The sequence below is a fragment of the Myotis davidii genome, unplaced genomic scaffold (assembly GCF_000327345.1).
Source record: "Myotis davidii unplaced genomic scaffold, ASM32734v1 scaffold235, whole genome shotgun sequence".
In the NCBI taxonomy this organism is placed as follows: domain Eukaryota; kingdom Metazoa; phylum Chordata; class Mammalia; order Chiroptera; family Vespertilionidae; genus Myotis; species Myotis davidii.
In genome coordinates, this window is record NW_006287462.1 from 3,647,764 (window position 1) to 3,658,789 (window position 11,026).

Sequence of the window (11,026 nt, forward strand, 5' to 3'; positions counted from 1 at the left end):
CATAGCAGGAACCTCACTTTTTTATTGATTTCAAAGAGGAAGGGAGAGAGAGATACAAGCATCAATGATGAGAGAGAAGCATTGATCGGCTGCCTCCTGCACACCCCCTACTGGGGATCGAACCCACAACCTGGGCACGTGCACTGACTGGGAATAGAATCGTGACCTTCTGGTTCATGGGCCGATGCTCTACCACTGAGCCACAGTGGCTGGACAGGATCCCCACTTTGAAGGCCCCATTACGATTCCCTCCATAATCTCAGTGAAAGTTCCAAGAATTAAGTACAGTATATGTTTAGAAATAGTAACATAAAAAGGGAAGGATGTATGTTTTCTTAGAATTTTGTGGAATGATATGCAGGAAGGTCAAGATATGAAATTTGCATCCCATTTTATTTCCTACCCTTGTATCAAGTAAAAACATGATTTTGTCCACTTTTCTTGTTCAGTTAGACAATTTTTGAGAGCCATCTAGGTACCAGGAGCTCTGGCCAGCACTGACAGTTCAGAGATGAGTAAGATGAATCCAGGCCTCTGAGAAAGAGCTTACTGGCAACATTGTCACATAACATGATATATTTTGGACTTTGCTAACCTTAGTCCCGTAAGCCCATTTGCTTTGTGATTCTTAGACTTTTTAAATTTTTAAATATAACAGCTTTTATTTTACCTGAAAGTCCTTGGCCTTCTTGTAGCTATTTATTGTTTCAAAGAGTAATGAGTTCAAATAGTAATTAAAAGCTTCTCTTTTCCACAGTTCATAATGTTTTACTAGAAAGATTCCAAAGTCAAAGATCAAATCACATCCCCAGTGTAAATCTTATACATTTACCTAAAGCCTTATATAGCATGTCTGGTCTACAATGTGGGTGTTTTGGGGCCTTTGATATACTGTTCTCTTCATCTTTTCTGCCTAACAGACTCCTGCTCTAGACACTTTTCAACCCTATTTTAGCATTTTATTCCATAGTACTGGAGTCATTCATCTTTATTTTTGATTTTTTAAAATATATTTTATTGATTTTTTACAGAGAGGAAAGGAGAGAGATAGAGAGTTAGAAACATCGATGAGAGAGATACATCGACAGCTGCCTCCTGCACACCCTCCACTGGGGATGTGCCCACAACCCAGATACATGCCCTTGACCGGAGTCGAACCTGGGACCCTTTGGTCCACAGGCCGATGCTCTATCCATTGAGTCAAACCGGTCAGGGCTGGAGTCATTCATCTTTATATCAGCCCCCATGAATGTCTTAATCATTCCTATGTTTTCAGTCCTTACTATATCTTCTGGCACATAAGTACCTTTGAATGAATGGGTACAGTCTTACTTTCCAACGTCAGGATTATAGGCCAGGATAAAGTTCACACTGTTCTATAGTGAAATTACTTTCTGAAAAATTATACTTAAATGTATAATTTTAGCATCATAGAAACATCTGCTAATATAAGGTGTGTTTTTTTTCTCTAGCACTTCGTGAGGCAGATGTGGACTGTTTGACTTTAGGACAGTATATGCAGCCAACAAAGCGCCACCTCAAGGTACAGCTACCATGAATTGCCAAATGTTGATAATTTTAATTAAATCTTTATTTCCCACAGGTAAAATTACAAAGCTGCTGGCTTTTCTTTAAAAATATTATTTTATTGATTTCAGAGAGAGAGGGAGAGGGAGAGAGAGACAGACAGAAACGATGACAGAGAATCATTGACTGGCTGCCTCCTACACACTACAAACTGGGGATCAAGTCCACAACCGTTTATATAAAGCTCTAGAAAATACAAACTAATTTATAGTGACAAAGCAGTAAGTGGGGAGGGGTGGGAAGGAGGGATTGAGAAAACGTTTAAAGGTGATAAATACGTCCATTATACTGATTGAGTTGATGGTGTTTCACAGGTGCATACATATGTCAAAACTTCATTTAAACTTGTGTAGTTTATTACCAATTATACTTCAGTAAAGCTGCTAAAAAGCACCAATATTTTCAGAATCACTTAAGAATGAGATATATCACAAGAAACAAAATTTTGTAACTATGTATGGTGATGGATGTTAACTAGATTTACTATGGCGATCATTCTGTAATATATACGAATATCAAATCAGTATGTTGTGCACCGAAACTAATATAATGTTTAATGTTTATGTCACTTATACTTCAATTAAAAAAAAAAGAATGAGACAGATAAGTACTGCCTTATTGACAGGCCACTACACTTTGAGTTCTTACTTTAAGTGCCTGTGGCATAGTGGAAAGAGTACATTTTCCATCAGGAAATCTTGCTTGTCCAAGTTCCACCTCTGTCACAAACTTAGTGACCTCTCAATCTTCAGTGTCCTCATCTCTAAAACGTCCCTGCTTATTTTATATAGTTAATGAGGTGAGTGAGATCAGGCTTTATAATGTTAGGTGTCATGCAAACGTATTGTATTTAATGTTATTAAATTAGCACAAAGATTGATATTTTCAACTTATAAAGTCTTTCTATGGCAATAAGCATGCTTTAAGACCTGCTCTTTTTAATAAACAATTTAATGAGAGAAAATGGAAATAGTGAATCATTGTTCTTCTCATGTGGAAAACAACACCTTTTCTACCAACTTTACTGAATTTAGAGACTGAACAAGATAGGTAAGAAATGCTTTGAAAAATCTTTGAAAACATTTTGACAAATATTAGATGCTATTACTGTAACTATGCTTTATGTCCATGTGGCTAACGTAATCCTTAGAGGTACAGGGTATTGGTCGTTCAAAGGACCAAAACACTGGTCCTCAGTATTCCTTTAATTTTAATACTTATTAAATGCCTACTAAACGTAGGCACTGGAAATCTAAAGTTGAATGAGGTGTCTTATATTCGTCATCAAATTAAGTCTTTAAAGCATCCAGATAAGGAAAATGAGGCTTGGAGGGGTTAAAGAGCAACAATCAAGTAAAAGAACAAATATCGCCCTAACAGATTTGGCTCAGTGGATAGAGTGTCGGCCTGTGGACTGAATGGTCCTGGGTTCGATTCTGGTCAAGGGCATGTACCTTGGTTGCGGGCTCAACTCCCAGTAGGGGGCGTGCAGGGGGTGGCTGATGGATGTTTCTCTCTCATCGATATTTCTAACTCTCCCTCTCCCTTCCTCTCTAAAATCAATAAAATATATTTAAGAAATAAAATAAAAATCTACCTATAAGTTTAAAAAAAACCGTGATATTTAAATCCATATATTCTACACTCAATAGTTTGCCCTTTTTACTATGCTCTCAAAATTGCTTATAATCACAAAAGCACTCAATACTAACAAATCATGCCACCTATGTGCTCTACATATATTTACTTATGTCTATTATATAATACTAGAGGTCTGGTGCACAAAAATTTGTGCACGTGGGGGGCAGGGAGGGTCCCTCAGCCCGGCCTGTCCCCTCTCCCAGTCTGGGACCCCTCGGGAGATAACGACCTGCTGGCTTAGGCCTGCTCCCAGGTGGCAGAGGGCAGGCCCAATCCCTAGGTGCAGCACCTGGTTGGGCTCAGAGCAGGGCGGATTGGGAGGTTGCAATGCCCCCCTTAGTCACGCTCAGGGTAGGGCCGATTGGGGGGTTGGGGCGCCACCCCCTGTCACACACAGAGCAGGGCCCGTGGAGCGGGGGAGGTTTGCGCCGCCGCACCCTGTCACACACAGAGCTGCAGGGCGATCAGGGGGTTGGAGAGCTCCCCCCTATCAGGCACAGAGCAGGGCTGATCAGTGGATTGGTGTGCCTTCCCTTGTCACGCCAGAGCAGGGCAGATAGGGAGATTGTGGCCCCACCCCCTGTCACACAACTGAGCAGGGCGATCAGGGGGTTTGGGCACTGCCCCCTGTCACGCTGAGGCCTCTCAGCTCTGCTGATCCCGGTGCTGGGAGGCATATTACCCTTTTACTATATAGGATAGAGGCCTGGTACATGGTGGGGGCCGGCTGGTTTGCCCTGGAGGGTGTCCTGGATCAGGGTGGGGGTCCCCACTGGGGTGCCTGGCCAGTCTGGGTGAGGGGCTGAGGGCTGTTTTCAGGGTGGCGGGTGACTGAAGCTCCCAACTGCCCCTTTTTTCCTTTTTTTTAAAATTCTGGGCCAGCTTTAGCTCTGGCTCCAGCTCTGAGGCCTCTGCTGCTGAAAGCAGGTATTTGGTTTGTTTGGGTTCTACAATCGAAACACTGTATCAACTCCAGCTCTGAGATCCTGGCTGGCTGAAAGCAGGTTTCTGGGGTTTTGTTTAGCTTCTATATTTGTTAACAATGTTTCAAACTGCAAGCTCAGAGGCTGGCAAGGCAGGAGGGAAACGTTAGAGTCCTCCGTCACTGAAGCAAGCACGCCTCATGTTAGCTTCAAGCTGCCTGGCTGCAGGCCGCCATCTTGGCTGGCAGTTAATTTGCATATCACCCTGATTAGCCAATGGGAAGGGTAGCGGACGTAGGGCTAATTACAATGTTTCTCTTTTATTAGATAGGATGTAATGTATAATATAATATGCATGTAATATATAATATGTACAGGGTGTCCCAAAAATATGTATACATACTTTAAGATCTGATAGCTCAGTTATAAAAATGAAATGTATTTTAATAAACACTGCCTTTATAATTATTCAAAGTGTGTGTGTATAGTTTTCAGGACACACTATATGTATATACATATAAAATATATCACAAAGTAAAAACTAGAAATTGCCCTGTGCTCTATATTAAAGAAGACAGTAGTACGTACATCTGTGCCGTAGATGAGGAAGTCACCAGTTAAGGCATGACATAAGATCCGGCACTTATCATCCACTGCTGGGAAGAGTCGAGTCTCACGCTCTTCTTGCGTATCCAAGAGTTCACTTTCTATCTAAAACAAAGAATAGCAGTGGCTCGTAGGGGAGGATCTTTTCCTTAGGTTCAGTTAAACATTCAGACTCAGCAGACTGCATAGGCCAGTTTACTCAGAAAGGCGTCAGGCAGGAAGCATGGCTTACGGGCAGGGCAGCATTAGACCCCCCTCTTTAGCGGGAACACAGGCTCTGAAGTTGTCTGGTGGCTAATCCCTGGCTTCCCAGAGGCAAAGAGCCAAGAACAGATGTGGCAGATGCCCTGGTTTGGAAGCCCCACATTCCAGGGCCAGTATCTCTTGGACAACTCAAGAGGCCTAGTTTCAAGGACCCCCACAAGCAACGTGCCTAAATGTACGAGTCAGTGCACTCCAGGAGGCCCAGATGTGTGGCATTCCCATCAGCTTTTATAGTTCATTTATGGTTTCTCCATGCAGTTACCAACAGGGTCATTTTTACCATAAGCACTGTTGGAAGCAGCACCGTTGATAAACTGGCGGGTTTCTTGCCAGAGCTAGAAAACTAATTGACCATCTCCTGCAGAGGGCAAAGGTTTTTGTTAATCCTTTATCCACGCCTGGCTTTCTAGCTAGTCTGTACAAGGCTGCTTCCTGACCGAAGTTTTTAATAAGACACTAAGTTACCTGAGCAGGCCTCCAGGCCCTCACAGTTATACTTACCAAGTGTAACTGGACTTTGCCTTCAGAAAGAGCAGCAGCGTAGTCTGAATGAAGGCAAACTCTGGCTACTGTCCCCAGGTACTCCACGTCTTTCAATCTTTTCACACCTGTAGCAATTGAAACAAACACATTAAAATATGAATAAAATTATATAAAGATTTGCAAATAATGTTAACCTTTGCAAGGATATTCTGAGCCTAAAATTTTTATTTTGGCCGTGCTAAAGGAAATAGTTGCCATATAAATTTGCCTTCCAGAATTCTATAATGGTTCCCATGAAAAAGTAGTCAAAAATAAAATCACATGCAAAACAAATATTAAACCTTAGTGACAATAAGCTTAATGGTGTCTTCTATCTGAGAATAATTCTCAGGCTTGCTCTATTGCTGAGGGATATCTGACCTCCAATGAGGGAAGGGACTGGATAGGGTGGGGGAAGAAGGAGGGGGAAAGCAAGGCTCCCTTCAGATGCTAATAGTCATTATCCAAACAATAAAATCAGGGAGAAAACCAGACCAAGGAGTCACTGTGCAAAGGTAGATCCCACTTTTTTAAAAAATTATTTTATTAATTGTAGACATTGCATCCAAACTCTTTTTTTTAAAAATATATTTTATTGATTTTTTACAGAGAGGAAAGGAGAGAGATAGAGAGTTAGAAACATCGATGAGAGAGATACATCGACAGCTGCCTCCTGCACATCTCCCACTGGGGATGTGCCCGCAACCCAGGTACATGCCCTTGACCGGAATCGAACCTGAGACCCTTCAGTCCAGAGGCCGACGCTCTATCCACTGAGCCAAACCGGATTCGGCTAGATCCTACTTTTTATTATTTGTGTGTTTGTTTGTTTGTTAATCCTCATCTGAGGATACTTTCCCATGGATTTTAGAGAGAGTGGAAGGAAGGGGGAGTCAGAGAGAGAGACATCAAGCCTGCAACTGAAGCATGTGCTCTTGACCAGAATCAAACCTGCACAATTTACAATAGTTAAAGTCCCAAGTGCCCATCAGTAGACAAGTGGATAAAAGAGCTGTGGTACATTTATACCTTGGGATTCTATGCAGCAGTAAAAAAGGATCTCTTACCCTTTGAGGCAGCATGGAGGGGTCTGGAGAGTATCATGCTAAGTGAAATAAGCCAGATAGAGAAAGGTAAGTATCACATGATCTCACTCATATGTGGAATCTAATGAACAAAATACACTGATAAACAAAATCGATCCAGAGACACAGAACCATAGAATAGACTGCGGAATCCTGGAAGGAGGGGAGGGTCGGTGAGTGGGAAGAGATCAACCAAAGAATTTGTTTGCACCTATGCATAATCTATGGACACAGACAATAGGGTGGTGGCTGGCGGTGGGGGCAGGCTAGAAGAGGTCAATGGGGGAGACAAGGGGATATATATATAATACTTTCAACAATAAATAATTTTTTATGAAACCACCTTGAATGCATGGGTATCAATTTTCTGTAGAATCAAAATGATTTATGGAAATTCTAGAATCAAAATTAATTCTTTAAATCTAGGTTGAAGAATACATTACTCCTGAAAAGTTCAAATATAGGGAAAAAGTAGGAAATGACCTTGGATTTCATTATACGGCAAGTGGCCCTCTGGTGCGTTCTTCGTATAAAGCAGGTAAGGTAGACTGTGCGGGATGGTTTCATGTAGGCCATAACTTTCCACATTTACATTTTAATAGTTGTGGTTGTCTTTTGTGAAGAAGAAAGAAAGTGGGGAGGGTTTGGGGGAACTTCCTTAGGAGATTTGTTTCATAAGGGTCATATTGAGGGAACGTTTACTCTTAGTTGTTCATTTGTTAAATAAAGACTCCTTCTCTTCCCTACCTTAATATGTAATAGCTCAGCTACTCTGATGAAAGCAGAAGTAATCAGTTTATTCTATGCTTGGATATCAATAGTAGGTTACTCAGAAATGACAAAGATCCATCAAGCATATAATATAGTTTTTTGGAAAACGTAGTCATTTGACAATGATGCCAGTTGTTTCTTCAAACTCCAAATTTTAGATCAAATTAAACCCTTAAAAGTGTTTGACAGCATTGCTGCCTGCAACATTAATAGCTTTGTGTTTTTCCTCCCAGAGGCAACAGAAAAAAAATTCTTAAGATTATTTTCCCTATAAACATTTTTTGTTTTTACTTGCTACATGCAATTTTTCTCCTTTGTAATTTTAGCTCCTATTTTGATCCATAGTTTGAGCTGACTAGTGAAAATGAAAGCCTTTTCCAAGAGATTAAAAATCATGATAATGGCCATTAAAAGGTTTATGAGAACATATCTGAAAATTTAATTTAATCCAAGAGATCTTTATGGTGTTTGCCCTGTCAGACTTAATTATAATTTTTTGAAGAATAAACAGCTATGCCGAAACCGGTTTGGCTCAGTGGATAGAGCGTCGGTCTGCGGACTGAAAGGTCCCAGGTTCGATTCCGGTCAAGGGCATGTACCCTGGTTGCGGGCACATCCCCAGCAGGGGGTGTGCAGGAGGCAGCTGATCGATGTTTCTCTCTCATCAATGTTTCTAACTATCTCTCTCCCTTCCTCTCTGTAAAAAATCAATAAAATATAAAAAAAAAAAAAAGAATAAACAGCTAGTTATTTTTTGGATGTGTCTGAGCCATGTTATTACTGTTAGTGATCTTTTCTTTTTATTTCATTTTATTTTTTAAATACTTTTATCTGCTCTATCCCTTTTATTTATTTATTTTTTTTAAATCCTCATCCAAGGATATTTTTCCATTGATTTTAGAGAAAATGGAATAGAGAGGGAAAGACAGAGAGAAACATCAATGTGAGAGAAACACATCAGTTGGTTGCCTCCTGCAGGAGCCCTGACCAGGGCCCGGGGCTGGGAAGAAGCCTGCAACCACTGTAGGTACCCTTGACTGGAATCGAATCCCAACCCTTGGGTCTCCTCTACCCACTGAGAAAAACTGGCTAGGGCTTAATGCTCTTTTAAATGACTTTTATAGTAGGGTCTAACTCTAAATCATAGATAAGCTTAAATTTGGCATGAATTATATTTATAAAAATTATACAAAGTATAAGTAATGTTTATTGTGTTCCTGTAAAGAAATTAAATGAAGAAATAATAGCTTATCTTAGTTACAAAATCCAAGAGTTTGATTGACTGCATTGACAGAATGTGGGGACTTTGGAAACTAATAATTACAAGTGATTTATTCTTCAGGCAGTGCTAGCAAGCTAACACTATATATAAAGAATAGAAAAATACCAGCTTCCAAAGTGGTTACAGTCAAGTACTGTCATTTAAAAGGAGTTTTTATTTTGTTGTTTTTGGTTTTGTGTATGTGGTATGTTTTTAAGGAAATTTTCTAACATTTATAAGGAAATTAATTACGAACATTTTAATGCTTTTTAAATTACCAGTAAAAGATCAAATCTGGTTATAGAACATTAGATTCAGACCATGCATTAGGATCTGATAATAACATTTGTTTCGCTCCTATCAGATTTAGATAGAGGTATGGAGCAGCAAGGATTGTTTTCTCCATTACTTGGCTAGTTTATGAGCTTTGGGATTCTTTGTGATTGTATACGGACGGTTGCAATTCTACTCGTATATTTGGATGACAAAGAGACTTGATCAGACTCATAAAATCAGACCTGCAGCTCTGAGCTCTGCCAATAAGCACTGAGCTGTGCTGTCACAGAGATAGACACACCTTAGGGGGCGGAGAAGAAGCCATTATAAAGGAAGAGCTCTTGCTTCCCTAGAGGGAAATGAGCTAAAGAGATTCCATCAGATGAGTCTGCTCAACTGAAACGAAGTCTGTTTTATAAACATCACATCTAGGCTAATAATGTAGCAGGATTGCTCTCTGAAATGAATTGTGCCAACAGCAATACCTTTGTCAGTGATGAGGAATAGATAGTACACATAGTGTGGAATAAATGTACAGAAGACCCATAGATACAATAGGGTCATCCTTTATAATACTGAGTTACTAGAAAGAATAATAGTAAATTATTTCATTCATATGTGGAATTTAATGAACAAACTGAACTAACAAGCAAAATAGAGACAGACTCATAGTGAGAGAGCAGGCAGACAGCTTTGGTGGTGGGGGGTGGGTTATGGGGGATGGAGGGATTGAACAAAAAAGAAAAAAACTCATGGATACAGGCAACAGTATGGTGACTGCAGGGGAGAGGAAGGTGGGTGGAGGTGGGAGACGGTGAAGGGGGGATAAATGGTGATGGAAAAATATAATAAAGAGGAAAAAAACAAGAATAATAGTAGAGATTGTAGTGGTCATAAAAAAAATATTTTAAGAATAATGACTAATCATTGTTGGGGAAAGAGCCAAAGATATAGGAGATATTATTGCCATTGAGAAGAGAGAAATGCCAACAAACACAAAAATCTTATTTAAAGGGAAACACTGAAGTATAATTATTCTGACATTGACTTTAAATTGATATTAATCTATTTTCATTTTTCCTAAATAGGTGAATTTTTCCTGAAAAATTTAGTGGCTAAAAGAAAAACAAAAGCCCTGTAACACTTTACAAGACATTCAAGCTCACAGGAATTTTAGAACTGGATTCCATTTGCTAACAGAGGTGGTGGCAGAACGCCTATGCTTCACTGGATGAACCCTAATTTTTGTTTTAAGAAAAATGTCAATAAGTTGTGCATATTTAATTATAGCAATTTATTTGCTTTTTAACATATCATTTTTGTCCCAGTAGACAGTTGCTTGCTGTGATGTAATCATAAAACATCCTTGTAAGAGCTTACTGTTTTACAGTATAATTTAAAAATACATTGAAAACTTCTAGCAAACCTTAAGCCTCTCTTACTTGTGCATCATTGACGCATTGCATTTCTGATAAATAACATACTATGATGAAACAGGCCACATAGCTGGAGACTCTGATCAGATTACGTGTAGTTAGATTTGTTCTTCACATAACAGTATAACATCATTGGGATGGTTTAGAAAGGCTTAAGAGCTTGCATGTTGACTTTTACATTGGTGTGACCACTTTAGTCCGGCAAAATAGTTTTGCCTCGATTACTTGTTTAGGGCCTCTGTGAAACCAAGACCACGATGTTGCCCAAGACAGGGAAATGTGATCTAAGGGTAGTTTGCTATCACCATGCACTGTCCCTTTTATTCCTCACATTGCTCTGAGGAGGCGGTTGTATGCATAATAGTAGTGATCTGAGTAAGGAATTTCTTTCCTAAGTACCAGGAACTTTTGACTGAATCTTGTCTTTCTTCTACATCTCACAAAGGAAGTCTTTAGGTGGCTATATTGTAAAATATGTAATGTGGACAGCCAGTTCTGTTTTGAGTTTTAAAATGTGTGAACTAGTATTTTTAATAAAAAATAATGCATAACTTTGAAAATTAGTACATTTTAATTTCACTCACGGGAATCAAACATACTTTGATTCACTTTCTTTAGAGGTCCTAGTAAATTTTGCCGTGTAAAATTGACTCC

The 11,026-nt window shown here is 39.6% G+C and overlaps 1 protein-coding gene across 3 annotated transcripts in view; it reads left to right on the top strand.

Moving 5' to 3' along the window:
- The window catches only part of LIAS (lipoic acid synthetase), a 17,311-nt gene extending 10,229 nt beyond the window's left edge, over positions 1-7,082 (top strand). For 2 of the 3 annotated variants that reach the window (XM_015561012.1, XM_006759290.2), the window contains 2 exons: positions 1,473-1,543; positions 7,055-7,082. In XM_015561012.1, the coding sequence (XP_015416498.1) occupies positions 1,473-1,482 (10 nt within the window). In that variant the 3' untranslated portion in view covers positions 1,483-1,543; positions 7,055-7,082. Of the gene's footprint in view, positions 1-1,472; positions 1,544-7,054 lie in introns of those variants that run through there. The other variant, XM_015561011.1, reaches the window with a different exon arrangement.
- The last annotated feature ends 3,944 nt before the right edge of the window (positions 7,083-11,026 follow it).